This window comes from Colletes gigas, unplaced genomic scaffold, assembly GCF_013123115.1.
Source record: "Colletes gigas isolate AHSC1104 unplaced genomic scaffold, ASM1312311v1 Colletes_gigas_Sc00059, whole genome shotgun sequence".
In the NCBI taxonomy this organism is placed as follows: domain Eukaryota; kingdom Metazoa; phylum Arthropoda; class Insecta; order Hymenoptera; family Colletidae; genus Colletes; species Colletes gigas.
Window position 1 is genome coordinate 222,092 of NW_025106688.1, and position 19,434 is coordinate 241,525.

A 19,434-nucleotide genomic window follows, 5' to 3' on the forward strand; every position below is an offset into this window, starting at 1 on the left:
GCTCACGTACGCGTGATCTGGCATGTGTGAATAGGGCATCGTGGATGCCTTCTGGCACCTCTGTAGGGCACCGTCGATGCTTTTCTGGCACCTCACCTCTGCATGGATTACATGTGATATGGACAACTTTGAAAAATTCCTATTCAGTAACATTCAGTATTACCAACTTTTGTTATTGTGAATTAATTGAAGCTCGATTAATCACCATCGAGTGTAGGATCATGTAGCTGCATTCAAATTAGGAGCGAAATTCAAACGGACTAGCATGTGTAATGTACAATACTATTGTATGAAATTTAACGCCGGCAATCAAGCCGGGGAAAGTCGAGGGTTATAAACTTTCTTAACGGCTGTGTTCAGGATTGGTGGGTTTACGATACAGTCGTGACTTCTCCGCTATTTTTGAGGATTAAAATTTCAAGACCTTTTTTTTAGCAAACTACGTTACGGTCATTAACCGTACTCTAAACTCCACTCAGGACTTGGAATACTTGGGGCTCTTCCTCGCCTCAATAGCGATTGACGTATCGTAAACCCGCGTTGGCGTACAGCTGCGGAACATCGGGGTCTTGGGGAGCCGACGACGGCTTTTCCCAAATTATTATTAAAAATGCAGCGTTCTCGCTCATCCTTGCGTGGCCTACCTGGACGCTAGACAGCAAAGTGGCGGGATTGTTGTAGCCAAAGGTACCAAGGTGATGACATTGAAGATTGGCTTTACCAATGCTCTCTCCGGTGAGCAACGTTCGTCGCTGTCACCTTAGTAGGGCAACCGAGGTTTCCTTATTAGAAAAAATAAAAATTTAGAGTTAGATTAATTCTTGAGAGAAAGCAGAGCAAAATTTTAAATTCCGACAAGTCTGTACATCTCCAGAGTTGACTCTTAATAAACGAAAGTGGAAGTTACAGCGAAGCATTTCGAGTTATTTATTTTGCGCGTCTCGCCGAGCAGAGCGGCCAGCGCTCCATGGGTACCAACCCACCTCCTTGTCTCCCTAGACCGCCGATTCGGGACGCAATATACATGAACCTGTAATTATCAAAGTGGTTAAGCCAAGAAACGAGTATTAATAATTTTGTTTATTATACTTTTAAAAATAAAAATACAATTAAAAATAATGGCAATATTAGAAGTGATACGCAAAGATTTTGCACTTTTATTGCTATAAACTTGGCAAATTGTGTTACTGTTGCGTCGCCACAATTGTCATGAAAATTCGCCACTGCATCAATCGATGGTGAAGCGTTATCAGGGTGACATTCTTTAGTCTCTTTCGTGTAACGTGTTTGTACCGTGAAAGAACGTTTGGGGTTCGGCGTATTAACGGCGCAATTTGAAAAATGGCATGGTTATGCGGTCGTGTTGTTTTCCAGACATGTAGACGTACATTTTCTCGAAACATTATTGCGCGTAGAGACGATACAAGTAAATTATAGATGGTCTTCTTACGTTTAGAAAATCGTCAAACTTTAGCTTTTTACACCTTTGTATTACGTAATGCGATAGTACAATTGTTTCCATAATATTTGTACTTTTGTATTAAGTACAAGTAAAATTTCTATTTATAATCATTTTTCGTTATAGATTTCACTGATCCGCTAGATCATGCAACCGGACAAGAGAAACGAGAATTACTTGCTGCAGCTGCTGGCAATTTTGTAAGTTTCCATAATCTGTAAAACAAATTCGAAATAATAACACAGTTCTTTCTTATTCAATATACGTTGTATTCGATACAATAATATATACAATTAAGTAATATTCTATATCTCTCACTGAATAAAACTATTCAAATTTTAATCAGTCACCTTTTTATCGTACTTTTATATTATTTATGAAATATAGAAATTTTCTATAATTTTAGTGTATAAAATAATAAAACCTTTTGCATTGTCTTTAAATTAGTTTTAAAATTCAACATTCGTTAATTAAAATGAATCTTCATTTTAAAGGTTCAATACATATTAAATTAATGCAACATAAAATTTCTTATGGGGAAAAAATATTCATTTTTTAAATATCATTGTATGTATTTATTTGATATTGTTTTAAATTAGAAGATATTAAGTTTTCTTTTTCTAAAAGAAAGTTTAGATAAGTATCTGTATGGTATGAATTTTTATTCTCATACATTATAGTATTTTCAATTTTTAAGAACGAAAATGTTTATTCTACGTGTATTTAAAATAAGGTATTACGAGCAAAGTTGTCAATAGAAACTAGTCAGTGTTTTTTTTAAATTTTATGTAAAGACTTTTATATTAAATTCTTAAGATTATATAGTCTAATTTATATAATTTTTTATTGTAGGATCCATATCATATGAAAGCCTTAGAAATAACATCTGACAGCACAAAAGAAAATCCAAATTTAGTACCTAGTGTGTTCAAAAGTCGTATTGTTGGATGCGTTTGTGAAGAAGATGCTGCTCACGTGAATTGGATGTGGTTACATGAAGGCACTCCACGACGTTGCGAATGTGGTCATTGGTTTAAGCTAATTGAAAAAGCACCTCTTTAATGTCTTTAGATTAATTAGTGAGTTATTTAAAACATAGAATTAATGTTATACAACACTACAGACTGCTTTTTATTTATATCCTTCCATATCCTGTTATTGTGCTTTTATAAATTAATAAATAACTAATATGTCAGTGTTGGTAAAAATTTAGTAATAGAATTAAAAATAAATTTTACGAATCTTACATGTATTTTTATTTCTAGCAAAATCCAATACAGTTATTATTCCTGTTTACTTAAACTTTTGTAAGATTCAGCAAATCCTTTTGAGTAACATACATCATACGTATATTAAAAATAAAAAAGGTTGCATTGTACGATAGTTGATATTCAGAAAAAAGATGTCATTTTCTTTTAAAATATTTCAAAATATTTTCTTTGTATAAGTATTAGAAACTAATTCAAAAACAGAATAAAATTCATGTTTTAGTTGGTTACTATTTCCATATTTTATTTTCTTGTAATACATATAATATCTCGTTTGAGCAAAGCTATGAAAAGATAATTGATTCTCTGAAAAAAGTTTTGTAAAATTAATCGATAACATATATAATAAATATAAATAATCAGCGACACATGTGATATTTCTTTATTAAATTTCCATATTAATGACTTTCTTTATCGAGTAAATAATTGTATCGATATTTTATGATTTTGTTGATAATAATATAAATTTCGTACAAGTCTATACTTATGTGTCGTTTGTGTTCCTATCTTTCATTGACACTTTATTACAGTTTGTAAATATATATTTTATCTATATACTCTAATAATATGTACATTAAACCTGGCCAAAGTTTATTATAGATTATTTATTTATAAATTAATTTTAAATACAGTTTACACCTTGGTACAATCTTCGAAAAGATGTGGTTCTCGTAGTTGCTAGAATGTCGGTCCTTGGTCTACGAAACAGTAGTACATGAGGTTCTAAAAATAATTTATGTTTAATTATAATATAATTAATACAATTTTGAACATATTACGATATATTTCCGTATTTAATATTACATCATAATAGACTATGTATATTGAAATCAAATTGAAGTAATTATTATTATGTTTTACAAATTTATTTAACCCCTTATACTACGCTGAAATTGGGAAGAAGCCGTGCCTAACCCATATGCCCGAATGATCGGAAATCGGAACGCGCCCGAATCACTGAATATTGAAACTTGAAACACAATATGTCGATCGACGAAATATCGATATTTACGAGTTCGACTCGTGATATTCATGTTTGGCCAGAAATGTCGATTACGAGTTAGACACGAATTATTCACGTTTGACATGAACTTAAACAATGAGCCTGACTCGTGATATTCAAGTTTAGCCTAAAATTTTCATCACGAATTAGACCCGTGAAAATAGTGCAGGAGTTAATACATCTACTATAAAATATGTTTTACGGAAATTTGTTAATTGCGCTGGGCGGGCAACGCCTTGGAGGCGTTGAGCACTGCCCTTACTATCCATAAAAGAGAAGGGGTACCGCCCGCCGTGAAAAGAGCTTGTATTATAGTTACACGTAATACTGTAATATTCCATTTGAGGAGAAAAATATTTTACATACAGATTTAGTTACATGTTAAATTCTTAATGATTTTTCCCGACAAAATTACTAATTCTCCATGTAAAATATCATTAAACAAATTTTTCTTTTGTATATTTTTTCGAGTTTAAACATGTTTATAAATAAATATTATTTATGTCAATTACTGTTTCAAGTGATGAAAAAAACTTAGCAACGGTGTTTCCATGTCATTGTACTATTACAATATTACTGTTGGTAAGCATATGATTGTTTGATTTACTAATTGAACATTATTTTAGAGGTTTAAACTTGACTAACTAATTATAATTTTATAAATCGAAAGTTGTAAATTTTAATTCATTTCTAAATTTTATAATTACGTAATATTTAAAATTTTAAATTTATAGTTTTACACAATTTGCATGTTGTCACAATTTGATTACTATTTAAAATTAAAATTTGCGATTACAAATAATTTTGTTTTTTAATTATGGATGTTATTGTTTATTCTATTAATTGTTTAACAGTTAAATTTTATTTTAAAATATAATTGTAAAATTTTCAAGATTATTACAAAAATTTAAGTGATAATGTCTGTACTATGTATTAATATTTCAGAAAATGTCTTTTGATGATAAACATTTTATGTGTGCCTCTCAACTAAATATAAAAAAAAGAAAGTTATCAAAAGATAGCAAAGTCTATTCTCAGGACGAAATTAAAAGAGAATCAGAAGAAGGTAATTTTTCTGAAGATGAACATGTATTAATTTCTGAAGATTCGATCGAAGAAGATGGTAATTCTGGTAAAGATGAATTTCATTTTCTTGCTGAAATTGCATTAGGCATCGAAGAATGGTCAGATGACCCACCACAAAGAAGTTGCATACAATTTATTGGAAATCCTGGATTAAAGGAAATAGTGCAAGAACAGACACCTTTTTCTTACTTTTCCCTCTTTTTTACATCAACATTTTTAGAACTTTTAGTGGCAGAAACTAACGCATACGCAGAAATTGTATTTTTGCAAGATTGTGGAGAAAGAGCAAGAATTTCTGACTGGAAAGACACTACTGTAGATGAAATAAAAATCTTCCTTGGAATACTATTTTTGATGGGACTCATCAGAATAAATCGTATGAATGATTGTTGGAGGAAACATTATTTGTTCAATTTACCTTTTGGAAAATTTATGGGTCGTGACCGATTCTTATTGCTTTTAAGATGTCTTCATTTTGATCGGTTACAACACTCTGATGATAATTTAAGTAAAGTAACTACTATAATTGATTATTTCAATCAAAACATGGATAAAATTTATAGTCCTTTTAGAGAACTTTTGATAGAAGAAAGTGTGGTTCTATGGGGAGGGCAAATAAATTCCAGAAATTATATGATAAATAAGAAACATAAATATGGCATAAAATTACATACTTTGTCTGAACCATCTGGTATAATTAATAAATTACATGTACATGGGAGTTCAAGCAACGAAAATGCAGGAGATATGAATCATATCGAAACAATTGTTGACAAATTATTAAGTGGAAAGACAGGGAAAGGCCATGCAATTTTTATGGACAATTATTATAGTAGCGTGTCATTAATTAATGACCTTCTTACAAATAAAACCTATTGTACAGGAAGTTTACAACCAAAGAAGCTAGGTAATCCACCAGAGGTAATACAGAAAAAATTACAAATTGGAGAGTTTGTATATAAGTATAACAAACAAGGAGTTTGTTGTTGTAAATGGAAAGACAGAAAGAATACTTATAGCATATCAAGTGAGTTTGGAGGAGAACTTGTGAATGTTAAAAATAAACAGGGAGAGGAGAAGAAGAAACCTAAACTTATTATAGAGTATAACAAACATATGCAGAAAGTCGATAGACAAGATCAGATGCTATCGTATTATCCTTTAACACATAAAACTCTACAGTGGTATAAAAAACTGGGCATACATACAATGCATATAATGCTCAATAATGCTCACATTCTTTATAATAAATATTGCGGTACCATAAAAAAAGATTTGCACGATTTTCAGTTTGAAATTGTTTCGACATTACTGCCTCCGCCAGATCAAAATATTCCATCATTTACACCACAATTTAAAGTACATTTACCGGAGTTACTTCCCAAAGGAGCAAACAACAGAATTATGAGGAGAAGATGTAAATTATGTAACGATAAAAAAAATATTAGATTGGATACAATTTATCACTGTTCAGATTGTCCATCAAAACCTGGCTTATGTTTAACTCCTTGCTTCAGAGAATTTCATAAATATAAGTGAATTAGTTTTTTTAATATATTACATGTGTTGACAAATTTTTTAATCTTGCAAATATTAAAATAGTTCATTTTAATACTTATATTTGTTATGAGACACTGAGACTGATTTCTCATATTTTTTATTTTCTCTATATTATATTAGTAATCATAAATTTACTACATAAATATTGTAAAAACCTTTTCTTTTTTCAATTTTATATTAATCTAACTTGTTCCCTTCAAGGGGGAACAACACTTTGACAAGCCAAAAATTGTAGTTTATATTGGTTATGGTCATGGTTCTACAAAACCATTATTATATTCGTTCCATATTGGTTTTGAAACGGTTCTATGTTTTATATTAATTATGAAATGATTTTGTTATACATATATTGATTTTATTACTTTATCTATTTTTAATAAATAAATAAATAAATTTGTTGATATATACTTATTGTATAAGCATAAAGTTATGTATAATTTATTTATTTTTTATTGTATAAGATATAGTAATAAAGTATTAATATTAATAAAACAAATATGAATTAAAAATACCCAATGGACTGATTTAATACCAATAAATCTGATACAAAATTTTACAAAAATTGATATATTTTTTAGAGCATGCAGAATACAAAAACAATTCATAATTGACATAAGAACACTTTAGAATCATTTTAGAACCATGGTTATAAATCAATATTTTTTTCATTCATAACCATTACACTGTCATTTTGGTTCTTATAACTATTTCATAACTGAAATTAATATCATAACTGTTTTCAACCTTTACAGGGTGTTTGGTTACCCCTAGGAAAAATTTTAATGGAAGATTCTAGAGGCCAAAATAAGACGAAAATCAAGAATATCAATTTATTAACTAAGGCTTCATTAAAAAGTTAAATAAAAAATTAAATTAAAAAATTTCAAATCATTCTGAAAAAATTATTTTTGGTTGCGGCGCTCGATTACAATTATTTTTGGTGAATACACATACCCCCGAAATCCTACCCACTTTTTAGAAAAAAATTCAGTACGGGCGGAACTTTAAACGTTAATAACTTTTTAACGAAGCCTCCATCAACGAATTAGTATTCTTGATTTTCGTCTTATTTTGGCCTCTAGAATCTTCCATTCAAATTTTTCCCAGGGGTGGCCGAACACCCTGTATATGTATATTATACATATATGTATATTTAATATCTGCATCATAATCAAATAATTAAGAATATTTAAAAATATTAATACGGAAACTTTATATTTATACACGATTAATATAAAGAAAACCATTTTTTTTTTCTTGGAAAGAATAAACATATTATAAATTTTTTAAACCATTCCTTTATATCTGTATTAATATAAGCAATATTTATTTTTATTCGATTAAAACGTACAGTAGGTCACAAAATTACTCGCTCAGTCGATAATGCGGCAAAGATGAACGAAATGATCAGGCAGCGAAGGATTTTTTTAATGCCTTTTTTATTTGGATATACATAACTTAGATTCAATGTAACAAAATCGTAAAGTAAAATTGAAAAGTTTCGATTCATAATTGAAAAAAAACGAGTTATAACAAATCTTTATGCTTTTTCACGTCACAAAATTATTCGCTCACGCTACGAACAAACTAAAACAAATGTAATCTATAAATTTGATGAGCATTTGTTTCTGACGTTATAACACGATACGAAGAAGAGGGACGCGTAGAAAACAAAGCAGACCGTTATAAGAAGAAATTATTAAATTGCTTAGAAAAGCGTTTTGTAATGAGAAAAGTTAAAGAAGATCCGAAAATAAGTGCTCCCCGAATAAAGTCGCTTCTGCAAAATTTTGCTAAAAAAGAAGTTTCCGACGAAACAGTAAGAAGAACACTACGGAAAAATGGGTACAACGGCCGCGTAGCAAGGAAAAAACTATATGTAAGTAATGTAAAAACGAAATCTGTATGTCACAAAATTGTTCGTACACTAAAATACGAAGGTAGTAAATCTAATAAATCTAGTAAATTTTTGAAACATAATACCTGGGCTTCCCCGACAATGTTTTGTTTACGTTGTCATGATGTTGTGATTCAGTTGAAAGATAACAATCATTTAGAAACAATGAGTGCTTCTAAGAGAAAAACAAGCGTTGAAATGCAGGAATTAATTATTAAATTGTATAAGGAGAAGAAATCTCTACGTGAAATTGCTAACATTGTGGGCAGAAAACATTCTACTATTCAGTACATAATAAAATAATTCAAAATAGCTGGAAAATATGAAAACAAAACACATAGTGGTCATCCTAAACTCCTAAGTAATAGAGATGTTTGATATGTACTGCAAATTATTCGCCAAGATCCAAAAGTAAGTGCTCCAAAAATAGCTGCAGAAGTAGAAAATGATTTTGGAAAAACAGTACACCTTGAAAATATTCTAAGAATTTTAAGTAAATCTGGATATCGTAGTCATATGCAGTGGAGGAAACCCTTAGTCAGTGACATCAACCATTCTAAGAGAATTGATTTTGCAATAAAACATGAAAACGAGAATATACAATTTTGGGAAGAGAGAAATTTCGTCACTGACGAAAGTAAATATAATATTTTTGTAGTGGATGGAAGAGGCAAAATATGGAGAAAAAGCAGCATAGCATTTGTAATCAAACGATCATTTTAGGAGGTGTACAAAGACTTTCGTGACTGACTGTATATTTCAAAGTCTCTTGAATTTTGGCATAATGTCATATTTTGCGACGAAAGCAAAAGCAAGTTAGGCGAAAACCAAATGCTGAATTGGATCCCAAGAACCTGCATAGTACTGTTAAGCAAGGGGGTGGTCATATAATGGTTGGGGCTTGTGTTAGTTATCATGATGTGGGTAAACTGCAGATTATTATGGATACAATGGACAAACTGATGCATTTAAATATTTTAAAAGAAAATTTAAAACAAAGTGCTCGAAAGATGAAGATCTTAGACGTATTCCACTTTTGCCAAGATAACGACCCCAAACATAAATCGTGATTAGTGCAAGAATGGTTGTTACACAATTGCCCGAAAGTAATGAAAACTCCACCTCGGTCCCTGGATTTAAATCCTATTGAGATGATATGGAATATATTAGATGTTAAAATACGTAAACACTCAATTACAAATAAAACCGAACTACAAAACAGATTACAAGAGGAATGGCAAAACATTGAAATTAATTATTTAAAAACAATAATGGGATCGATGCCAAAAAGACTTGCAGAAGTTATAAAACAGAAGGAGTATCCCACTAAATATTAATTTCGTTAGAATAGTAATTAATATAAAATGAGCGAATAATTTTGTGACGTGAAAAAGCATAAAGATTTGTTATAACTTGTATTTTTGCAATTATAAATCAAAACTTTGCAATTTTTTTTACAATTTTGTTACATTGAACTCTAAGTTATGTATATCCAAATAAAAAAGCTTTAAAAATCCTTCACTGTTTGATTATTTCATTCATCTTTGCCGCATTAACGACAGAGCTAATAATTTTGTCACCCACTGTAAATGAAAATAAAACATTTGTATCAAATTTTAACATTTGATAATTAGAATATGAAAAAGAATACTTTTGGATTGTATACCTGGTACATGCATCATGTAATGGACCCAACCAGGACTTTGTTGGACTCCTAAGTTTCTCCATTCAGTTTCCGACATAAGATGAGTTTTTGGAACATGCCTCGCTAAATCAATTGGCAGAATAACATGCCTATGAACAAACAGCGGTTTAAACAAAATTTTAATACTTGTCATTATAATATTATATAAAATTCTAATTCGTGTATCGAACAATACAATAATAATTACTTATATCTTTACATTACACAAATTATTTGTAACATGGATAGATTATATTAAATTTGGTTATGCATAGTTTAGACATTAGTTATTTCAATTTTATGTGTATGCATCAAAGAAAAGTGAAGTATATACAGATTAGGATCGGTATTCGTAAAACATTATTACAATATTCTAACTTTCAATCAATATATTAATTATTTATCTAACATTTTAACATCAATTAACTATATTTTTATACAAACCTATATTCATACTTATCATCGCTGTATTTTTCAGAATATTGTATTTGATCAATTGGCATATTGAATCCCAAAATGTAAACATTTGTTAATTTTATTTTATTTTTTCTGTAATCGTTTTCGTAGCAATTATATAGGTATACAGAAACCAATTTTGCCTTACTTTTGACGATATCTAAAAAACATATATGTAGTCGTCTGTAAACAGATTTGACAAGTATTAAATTTTATTAAAGAGCGATAACAAGTAATGAGAGGACTTCGCGCCTTTTAAAAAATCAGTGCGCCCTTTCACAGTTTTGCTTAAATCAAATGCAAAAGAGTCAGAAAAAATTTGATATGTAAGTACGTACTATAATAGTCCGTTCAATGCATGATTAAATCAACCCACGTGCTTAACTGCTTACGAAGTAATTACTATCGTCCTTCCACGAGAAGAAGGCATAGCGTGTTTACATCCCCACTCCTGTTGCAGTCCGCCGACTCACAGGTATTGGTCGAAAACGGTGACGAAGATCTGTGACAGCCAATCAGCGCACTGCAGCAAAAGTGGGGATGTAAACACGCTCTGCCTTCTTCTCATGGAAGGACGATAGTTTGTTACGTCTCTGATCAGGACTACTAGAAGCGTACCGTACCGTGAATACGATATACGATGCGTAACAGATCCAGAACTTTTATTAAAACGTTATAGATCAATAGAATCATCAAATGAAACCAAGGACTTACATATATTAATATACAAAATACCGGTATTTTACCGTTATGTTTCGGTTTACCTTCATGATTCTTATAGAAACCAAAATATAGACATACCGATATGACCTCTATATGAAAATACCGATATGTTTAGCTATATTTATCAATAATTTTTTCGGTTCCTCGATTTCATTACAATTTTCTCTTATTAATGTCTTACACTGTAAGAGTGTAAAATGGTACATTGATATTTGCATATATAGATAATAACTTATAGAATGGATAAATGTTATAATATTTGTATTTACATGTTTGAAACATAGTCCTTTACCATTTCGTCCAGACGCGTCACATGATTTTGGTTTACACGATATCCTGTGTGTACAGGAGGTACGTACTACATATTGCTTGAAAAATTGACTTTTACGCAAAAAAGCAATTACTTAAAAGTTGAAAATATTCAAACTCGTGAAATTAATAAATTTTGCTGTTTAGTAATTTTTGTAAAATGCAAGATTTATGCCCAATTTGTTTAAAAAACGGCTTAAAGAAAAAAGTAAAATTACTGCAAATTAATTTACAAGAAGGTGTCCGGGTATGTGAAGAAGAAAAGGTAAATGTTTGTATGAAATATTCATATTCCCTTGTATGTTGGAACACATTTTGCTTTTAAGTATTTTGATAAGCGTTTCCACTTCTCTTACGAATTATATTATTTAATGATATAACCTCATATAACAACAAAAATATCTTTGAAAATTCGATATAGTCTCGTGTTATAAATATTTTTTATACCACAAATTTATACTAAATAATTAGAGTATTTATTTTCTATTTCAGTGTATATGGCCTTTTGGCTATGAAGATTTTGTAATTTGTCAAAGAGTAGTGGGAAAAATATGGTCTTGCTATTGGGATGATTATAAGTCAACGCCAAAATTAAAAGAAGCTGTTGCAACATCAGCAAAACCAGCATTATATAGTATCCCTACAACATCTAAAGACACGTCAAATAAATGTATTTCTAGTTCTATTTTAGATACAAAGCATTTAAAAAGTATCGATAATATAAATAATACTTCAAATACAATAGAAACAAAAGCTTGTGATTTACAAACTTTGGATGATAAAGAATCTTATATACTGTTGCATAAGAACAATACGGAGCATTGTAATACAGATAATAATATTTTAAGTAAAGAAGCTACTATTTGTTCAAATATAAATGCCAACAATTTGCAATTATTTAATAGTAACACAAAGAATATAAAAATTGAAAATGAATTTATAAATTCAGTAGACTCACACATCAAAGACGATAAAGATTTTTGTACAAAAAATATTCAATGCAATAGCAATGTAAGAGGAATTCCTAAGATAAGAAGTATTGAAAAAACAAGCATTGATATTTCTAATGTTATAACAAAGAATCAAAATTCTACTCATGAAGACTTAGATAAAAAGGTTTTAACTGTTAATAAGTCAGCAGATAGTGCAGAAGAAAAATTAATATCTTTAACAAATGGTAACAATTTAATAGAATCTGAAAAATTAGTAAATTCTGAGCCATCTGAAAATATTCAACATAATAATGAAGTAGCAATAACAAAATCGAATTTGAGCATAACTATGATGGAAATAGATGGTTTACCCCCTATAACATTATCTTTTGAAATTCCTGCGAGTACAACAATTCCTAAAACAGTAACATCTAGCATACAACAAACTGATTATAAAATCAATACTACTGAAGGTATAGTCAATACAAAATCAAATATTTCAGAAGTGAAAAGTATATCTCGAATACGAAATGTAACTAGTGGTAAACATTATGCAAAATTCAGTTTTAGTGCCATTAAGAAAAAAATTGACTCAAATAATTCCATTAATACAAATAATAATAGTACGGATTCTATCAATATGAAGTTAAATCCGGCAATAAAAGATGTGGAAAAAAGTGATTTCACAAATTGTGCAAAAAATGGAATTTCAAATGAAAATTTCATGTCAAATAATAGTAACAACTCTGGAATAATCAGTAATTTATCAAGTCAAGAAAATATAACATCTTCAGAAATAAATACTAGTGTCAATATAGATACTGTCTTAGAAGATTTTTTAAGTAGTGATTATAGCGTTTCTGAAGATATAAATGATGAATGGATAAATTCACTATTGAGTTAACATTGAATTAATATTTGAAAATGTAATTTTTAATTTTCTACAGCAATATTAAACAGTGTTTATTTTGTAATATATTTCAGTAAATTTATTATAATTTAAATCCATGAATAAAACATAATATTTAGGATGTCCGACCAAGTTTCTGATCAGAAAATACAGTAATGTATTTATTTCTATTAATTATTATTGTAGTAAAAGTTGTTCCTAAATCTGTTAAAAAACACAGTTCAGACACGTCGAAGTATAGCCGTTTTATTTAGATATCTCACAAATTTCAATACAAGAATAATCTGATCTTCATATAATTCTAAAAAAATGGAAATAAAGTTTTGTACTAAGAACTATAATGTCGTATTAAATTCCATGTTGTTTTTTTGAACTATAAATTAATATAAATGTTAAGATTTTATTAACATATCTTGCCATAAAATAATGTTTATAATCTATAAGAAATTTATATCGTATACATATATTACAATACTATACAAGTTATGAATAAATTATTATAACAGTAGAAATTATTTTTTTAATATTAGCAATACTATATGCTGACAGTTGTTTCAAGATATTGTAATTGTGTAAGTTTTCAAAAACTTATAAACTTTTGCCTTTTTTGCAAAAAATGATCACGTAGTATTTAGAGTCCAAACGTCTATAAATGTAATAATTGAATGAGCTGATTTCAACTAAAAACATTCCTCATTAAATCCATATTTCTACAGTCCACTTAAAAACACATACATATTTCTAGTTACAATAATAAATTGATGACGAATTAATTTTGAAGTTATTGTACTTGATGAAATCTATAATTTTAGTATATGCAAAATTGAAACAAACCTAAGACACTTTCAATGAATTATAATACACCAAATTTTTGAAACATACAAAAAAAAATGTATCATACAATATAAAACACTTTTTTAAAGTTTCGTAAGAGATATACTTAACAATTTTAATAGTTACTTATAATATGAAATGAACATAAAATCTTAAAAAATAGTTGCAGAAAATATATTTATATTTTACAATTATAGTGAATTGTAAAACAAAAAGGTAATTTACAATGTAATAAAAAAGCGTTTACAACTATTACGTATTCAGCTTTTTTCTTTTATAATTTCTTCTTGTACAATTTTTACTTCGCGTCCTAAAAAATCATATTTGGGATGATTTGGTTCTGAATCTTGATCTGTATCTGAACTACAATCACTATCACTAGAATCTTCATAAGAACCGAGTCCAGGGAGTATTCCAATACATTTCATTCCTCCAATTTCATTCATTATGGTCTTATTTTCTAAAGAGACATTATTAAGTAACTTAACTTCAGATTCAACATTTTCTGTTACTTTCTGCTCATTTACTTGACAGTCTTCGTTTTCTAGTACATCTTTACTATCATCAGTTGATAACTTTCTCTTAACACCCTGTATAACATCGCCTAGACACACAACATTGAAATTATATCGAGACAAAAAAATATTTCCAAATTCTGTTGGATTGCAATATAATTTAATTTTCATTATTAATTAATGATTTACAATACTATAGAAGATTCAATGTAAGAAAAATAGAATATACTCTTACCCTGTTTTTGCTTTTCAGAACGCTTGACTACAACACCAGCCAATAATTTTAACTGCGATGTACGACCACTGAAATATAAAATTCAATTTCCAACATTCTAAACTACACAATAATGGCAAATTCATAATTATAAAATAAAATTATAAATTATTATAATTATAAATAAAATATAACTATGAATTACCGTGTAAATTTACTTTTCCTTTACTATATAATCGTACGAAAATTGTAATTATTAGAAATATAAAAAAATTTTACCTTCCAGAAGAAACATTTTTATTTATAATTTGGGGATTTTTTAATTCTTGCTTTAATTTTTCATTCAATGATTTTTCTTGCAATGATGCAACAGCTGCTTTAAAATCACGCATTTCTTTTTCTTCTTCAAGATTCTTTTTACGTTCTTCTTCTAATTTAGTTCTATCTACTAAATCCAAGAATTCTACCTCGTCATCGTCTAAACCTTTTATCATATTTTCTAAAATAAAAAAATTATTATTTAAAACAAAGAAACATATAAATTTTACATATAAGTATAACTGTATTTCTCGATTATTAACTTACTTAATTTATGTGCTTCTTCATATTCTGCATCTCTTTTAGTTTTTTGTTCTTGCAGTCGTTCGTACAAAGATCTTGGATCGTACGATTCTTCTGGAGCTTCTACAAAAATTAGAAAATGTATTTAATAACAATTAATTATATGAAATTATATTTTCAAACAGTATAATTATAACATTTTCTAAGTAAATAGTGAAGGATATGTATCACAGAGTAAAATAAATAATAATAACCTAATGGTTGATCTGCCGATCGAACACGTTCCCATTCTTGTTGTCGTATCCTTCGTTGTTCTGCAATTTCAGCTTCTGATATAAATCCTGAGCTCATTTTGACCTAGAAATGATATATATTTATGAAATTTAAACTGTAAATTCTTTGAGAAACTGAAACATTTTAAGTAATAATAATTATTGATTCCCAATTATATTTAGTACTAATACTATTTATTTAAATACCATGTAAAAGATAAACATGATATTTATAATACATCTAACTATATTTGACAATAAATTTCATTTGTTTATAGCTGTTTGTGTTTATATTATTATCAACGTAAAATAATTAATATCAAACAAAGTATAAGATTTTAAAGAAATGTATGTACGTATATACAGTCATTAAGAACTGAAAATGAAAGAGGTTAGTATTAAAAAGTGCCTATATAATAAGTAATACCATATATTGCATAATTGTTGCATAATATATACTGTATAATACAAACACACACGTATGATATTCAATATTTAAAAAAAACTTACCAATGTTATCTTTAAGAATAAGAAATGATGTGACAGATACGAATGTACAATAACACAAAGGTTTTCTTAAGCACTTTTTTCAAGATCTTTAATTTTAGAAATGTTTAACATTTATAACAAATTATTCACTCCTCACCATAAAGCAAATATTCAAATTTGTCATAAACACTTTTTAAGCTTTATATTTAGTACTTAAAAATTGTATGTCCTTAAAATTAAGTCAACTTTATTGTTAACATCATCTATACAGTATTATTTGTGGTACCCTTAATCCATACACGAAAATTTTTGTTTTTAATTTATTAATGGACAATAATTTATTAATACTGATAATTTTTCGAATTAGTTAAAGTCTTTTTACTGTATAGATAAAATTAACGTTTCTAAATCAGAGATCAAAAACAAATATTTAGTATTATCTACACTATTGCGAGGTTAAATTCAAGATATAAATTTGAATGATTACAAATGTAGAGTAAAACATTAAATACTTAATCATGAGCAAACCAGTTGTTCGATACAATTGTATTTATAACCATTTAAAGTGAAATAACTCTTTACAATGTCTTATAAACGTATCTTACGAAAACGATACTTCAGACACTTTGCAGATTGCCAGAAGTTACCGAACTACGACTATATGCGCTTGCGCTCACTTATAAAATTTACATACAGTAGAATTTTTCAAACTCGAAACCAGGGCAGTACTAAATAATTTAATTATATTCTGTAACCAGCTTGAGTAACACATGAAGAAAAATTAAATTTGATCATTAAGTTCATCCATTATACAAACATAAATGTAGCAACAATGTATTTGAAATAGCAGGCAAGCTGAGTGTCACGGACGCGTACGTATAAGCTGAATTCGATGTCTGGTGCGAAAGAAATATTATTATCTCGGAAGCTAGTGCCAACCGGAAATTTTTACAGAGAAAAAAGTTATTCAAAAATTATATAAAATTAATTAATTTTCATTCGAGATAATTTTAAATAACTTATTAACATACAAACCTATATTAATTACATTTGGCACAATGACTAGCTTTTTAAACTACTTGTCAAATATCGATTATCAGCCAATTGCAAATAGTTAAGATAAGAAAAGACAAAAAATAAAAGTGTATTTCAAATATTTTTATTTTTTTAACAAATTATACATAGGTTTCTGGAAACTCGAATGTTACATCCCGACCTGTTAATTTTTTATACACAGCAGCAAAGGTGTCAACCTGTGAACAGAATAATATATTTAAATATTTACAGAAAACACAATTAGGTATAATGAATATAAATAAAAAATATACATATATAGTATTATATTATTCTATGCTTTTGATCTATTTATTTAATTAGTAAAAATGTTAACTCGCAAGAATGTTTCATAAATAACATACAGTAAGACTATATTAAGTACTAAAATTGTATTTACCTTATGTTCAATATTTGTTTGTTCATTTTTGTCCAAATGAACTTTGATGAGCTGTGTACCATCAAGTTTAATTCGAATGCGTTTTCCAACAATCTCTACGGGATACACCAAATCTTCTAACAGTGCATCATATACAGCAGTCAAAGTACGGCTGAAGATTATTTTCATCACATATGTATTGTCAATCAATGTATTATTACGCACAAATAGGTAAATAATGTTTATTAAACATTATCCATATGAATCACACTATTAAATCATACCTTCTTGGTCTCTTTTGCTTATTTTTAGTACGTGTTTTCCTTGTTGGTTTAGGTAGAATTTTACGTTCACCAACAAACATTACATGTTTTCCAGAGAATTTCTTTTCCAGTTCACGTACAAGTCTTGTTTGAATTTTTTGGAAAGCCTTCAGCTTTGGCATAGGTACATATATAATAATGCACTGTAACAAATATTATTTTAAACTTCACAGAGTACCTGTTTTAACCGAATATGATGATATATCTTTTAAGGAAGCTATGTTATAAAAAAATAATATAAGTAACGACAAATTAGTTAAAAAATAAAGAGAATGCTACTTTACCTTTTTGTTATTAGTTTCTATTTCGCGTGCTTTAGTGATGTAAAGTTCTCTCAACTGTGATTTTAAATCACTATTCATTTCTAGCTCTAAAAGAGCTTGAGAAATACTTGCTTCGAAGGCATCTGGTTCAGCTCCACCACTCTTTATTATTTTAGCATTAGCCGTGAACATCTAGAAAAACTTTTGAGGTTAAAATATTGTTTATGTGTAGTTCATCAATTTAAAATTATTTTTCAGTTTCATAATAATTTTAATTACAATAGAATTTTTATTTAGGACATGTAATATACAGAAAAATACAGTTTTAGAAACAAATTTGGCAAATTGCAATATGCTGTCAAATATCTCGAGTTCGTTGTATCATATAAAATCCAATTTTATCAAATTTTCTAAGCACGATCCAAGAAAAAGTCTTAATTCATCTAATAGATTGCAGTACTGCAAGAATCATGCAAAGTAACATTTAATGGTTTGCGGTTCATTTTAATCTTGTTTTTAGTTCAAAATCAAAATCTTAATCGCGTGTACCTTGACGATATCCGGACCGCGTGAAAAGGACTCAGAAGCGGTTAGGTAGAAGTACCAACTGTTTAATGTAGAAAATATTTCTCTCTTTTATTATAATCTATTATTATTTCTTAAAGAACATTATTATCGGTTAGTGTTCTTTAAATACCTTTATATTTTTAACAGTATTGCATTATTTTATTTTAAATATTTTTAAGTAGAAATTGTTTCTAATAATTTTATACTAACATTTTAATCGCATACGTATTTTAATTAAAGTCAACATTTTTATTAATACATTTTATACAAAAAATTATTAACAAAGTAAAGAACATAATATAATTATACAAATATAATCATAATATATATTTTATAATTGCAAATGTTTAAAATTATCTTAAAATAAAATATTTTGTTAAACTGTTTGAATGATGTTACGTCGGGATTTCGTCGGTATTGAAAAAAAAGGATTTCTCTAGACTTATTTGGTTACAGCAGAGATGCCAGAAAAGCACCGCCGGGTGCGCACGCACACATGCCAGATACGCGTACGTGAGCTCGTGGAGTTTCGGAAAGTCGACAAAGGCAAACTGACGCATGCCCTCTTTCTCGATTCTCCGAAGCTGCCCGAAGTAATTTCGGATCGCCTCGTGGAAGTCGAGAGAGAAAGGCTCACATTTGCCTTCTCGCTCTAAACAACTGAAATCCGACCTCCC

General features: G+C 28.6%; 6 protein-coding genes across 14 annotated transcripts; 3 read left to right on the top strand and 3 right to left on the bottom strand.

The window, feature by feature from the left end:
* Positions 1-1,209: 1,209 nt before the first annotated feature.
* On the top strand, positions 1,210-2,574 carry LOC122403554 (cytochrome c oxidase subunit 5B, mitochondrial-like). Its single transcript, XM_043407145.1, has 3 exons — positions 1,210-1,426; positions 1,586-1,659; positions 2,312-2,574. Exons 1-3 carry the CDS (start codon positions 1,342-1,344, stop codon positions 2,519-2,521), a joined length of 369 nt encoding a protein of 122 aa, XP_043263080.1. The 5' UTR covers positions 1,210-1,341; the 3' UTR covers positions 2,522-2,574.
* Positions 2,575-3,300: 726 nt separating this feature from the next.
* On the bottom strand, positions 3,301-10,825 carry LOC122403555 (cyclin-dependent kinases regulatory subunit-like). The gene is made up of 4 exons (XM_043407146.1): positions 10,752-10,825; positions 10,402-10,573; positions 9,940-10,067; positions 3,301-3,450 (listed from the first exon to the last, which is right to left on the bottom strand). The coding sequence occupies exons 2-4, from the start codon at positions 10,458-10,460 to the stop codon at positions 3,350-3,352; spliced, it is 288 nt and encodes a 95-aa protein (XP_043263081.1). The 5' UTR covers positions 10,461-10,573; positions 10,752-10,825; the 3' UTR covers positions 3,301-3,349.
* On the top strand, positions 4,117-6,368 carry LOC122403536 (piggyBac transposable element-derived protein 4-like). Its single transcript, XM_043407101.1, has 2 exons — positions 4,117-4,312; positions 4,676-6,368. Exons 1-2 carry the CDS (start codon positions 4,232-4,234, stop codon positions 6,353-6,355), a joined length of 1,761 nt encoding a protein of 586 aa, XP_043263036.1. The 5' UTR covers positions 4,117-4,231; the 3' UTR covers positions 6,356-6,368.
* Positions 10,826-11,281: 456 nt separating the features above from the next.
* LOC122403556 (myb-like protein D) lies at positions 11,282-13,281 on the top strand. Its single transcript, XM_043407147.1, has 3 exons — positions 11,282-11,310; positions 11,361-11,710; positions 11,938-13,281. Exons 2-3 carry the CDS (start codon positions 11,606-11,608, stop codon positions 13,279-13,281), a joined length of 1,449 nt encoding a protein of 482 aa, XP_043263082.1. The 5' UTR covers positions 11,282-11,310; positions 11,361-11,605.
* Positions 13,282-14,294: 1,013 nt separating this feature from the next.
* On the bottom strand, positions 14,295-16,819 carry LOC122403548 (PSME3-interacting protein). 9 transcript variants are annotated; one of them, XM_043407134.1, is made up of 7 exons: positions 16,685-16,819; positions 16,194-16,202; positions 15,666-15,768; positions 15,436-15,534; positions 15,130-15,349; positions 14,872-14,939; positions 14,295-14,725 (listed from the first exon to the last, which is right to left on the bottom strand). In XM_043407134.1, exons 3-7 carry the CDS (start codon positions 15,760-15,762, stop codon positions 14,382-14,384), a joined length of 828 nt encoding a protein of 275 aa, XP_043263069.1. In that variant the 5' UTR covers positions 15,763-15,768; positions 16,194-16,202; positions 16,685-16,819; the 3' UTR covers positions 14,295-14,381. The 9 variants fall into 9 exon arrangements, with proteins under 9 accessions (XP_043263069.1, XP_043263067.1, XP_043263071.1 ...); XM_043407132.1 differs by having other exon boundaries at positions 16,194-16,279; positions 16,730-16,816; XM_043407136.1 differs by having other exon boundaries at positions 16,778-16,801.
* Positions 16,820-17,315: 496 nt separating this feature from the next.
* LOC122403552 (40S ribosomal protein S7) lies at positions 17,316-18,792 on the bottom strand. Its single transcript, XM_043407142.1, has 5 exons — positions 18,740-18,792; positions 18,212-18,382; positions 17,889-18,070; positions 17,626-17,776; positions 17,316-17,425 (listed from the first exon to the last, which is right to left on the bottom strand). The coding sequence occupies exons 2-5, from the start codon at positions 18,380-18,382 to the stop codon at positions 17,348-17,350; spliced, it is 582 nt and encodes a 193-aa protein (XP_043263077.1). The 5' UTR covers positions 18,740-18,792; the 3' UTR covers positions 17,316-17,347.
* Between the last annotated feature and the right edge of the window lie 642 nt (positions 18,793-19,434).

What these genes read in the sequence shown, in the direction of transcription:
- LOC122403555 (XM_043407146.1), bottom strand. Translation starts at nt 10,460, where the DNA reads ATGCCAATTGATCAAATACAATATTCTGAAAAATACAGCGATGATAAG. An exon ending in GATGATAAGTATGAATATAG is followed by an intron (nt 10,068 to 10,401) that starts GTTTGTATAAAA and finishes GTTTGTTCATAG; the next exon opens with GCATGTTATTCTGCCAATTG. An exon ending in TTACATGATGCATGTACCAG is followed by an intron (nt 3,451 to 9,939) that starts GTATACAATCCA and finishes AATTATTTTTAG; the next exon opens with AACCTCATGTACTACTGTTT.
- LOC122403536 (XM_043407101.1), top strand. Translation starts at nt 4,232, where the DNA reads ATGTCAATTACTGTTTCAAGTGATGAAAAAAACTTAGCAACGGTGTTT. An exon ending in CTATTACAATATTACTGTTG is followed by an intron (nt 4,313 to 4,675) that starts GTAAGCATATGA and finishes TTAATATTTCAG; the next exon opens with AAAATGTCTTTTGATGATAA.
- LOC122403552 (XM_043407142.1), bottom strand. Translation starts at nt 18,382, where the DNA reads ATGTTCACGGCTAATGCTAAAATAATAAAGAGTGGTGGAGCTGAACCA. An exon ending in AAGCAAAAGAGACCAAGAAG is followed by an intron (nt 17,777 to 17,888) that starts GTATGATTTAAT and finishes AATAATCTTCAG; the next exon opens with CCGTACTTTGACTGCTGTAT. An exon ending in AAACAAATATTGAACATAAG is followed by an intron (nt 17,426 to 17,625) that starts GTAAATACAATT and finishes TTCTGTTCACAG; the next exon opens with GTTGACACCTTTGCTGCTGT.
- LOC122403548 (XM_043407134.1), bottom strand. Translation starts at nt 15,762, where the DNA reads ATGAGCTCAGGATTTATATCAGAAGCTGAAATTGCAGAACAACGAAGG. An exon ending in TGAAGAAGCACATAAATTAA is followed by an intron (nt 15,350 to 15,435) that starts GTAAGTTAATAA and finishes TTTTTATTTTAG; the next exon opens with AAAATATGATAAAAGGTTTA. An exon ending in AAAAATGTTTCTTCTGGAAG is followed by an intron (nt 14,940 to 15,129) that starts GTAAAATTTTTT and finishes TTTATATTTCAG; the next exon opens with TGGTCGTACATCGCAGTTAA.
- LOC122403556 (XM_043407147.1), top strand. Translation starts at nt 11,606, where the DNA reads ATGCAAGATTTATGCCCAATTTGTTTAAAAAACGGCTTAAAGAAAAAA. An exon ending in GGGTATGTGAAGAAGAAAAG is followed by an intron (nt 11,711 to 11,937) that starts GTAAATGTTTGT and finishes TTTCTATTTCAG; the next exon opens with TGTATATGGCCTTTTGGCTA.
- LOC122403554 (XM_043407145.1), top strand. Translation starts at nt 1,342, where the DNA reads ATGGCATGGTTATGCGGTCGTGTTGTTTTCCAGACATGTAGACGTACA. An exon ending in TGCGCGTAGAGACGATACAA is followed by an intron (nt 1,427 to 1,585) that starts GTAAATTATAGA and finishes TTTTCGTTATAG; the next exon opens with ATTTCACTGATCCGCTAGAT. An exon ending in CTGCAGCTGCTGGCAATTTT is followed by an intron (nt 1,660 to 2,311) that starts GTAAGTTTCCAT and finishes TTTTTATTGTAG; the next exon opens with GATCCATATCATATGAAAGC.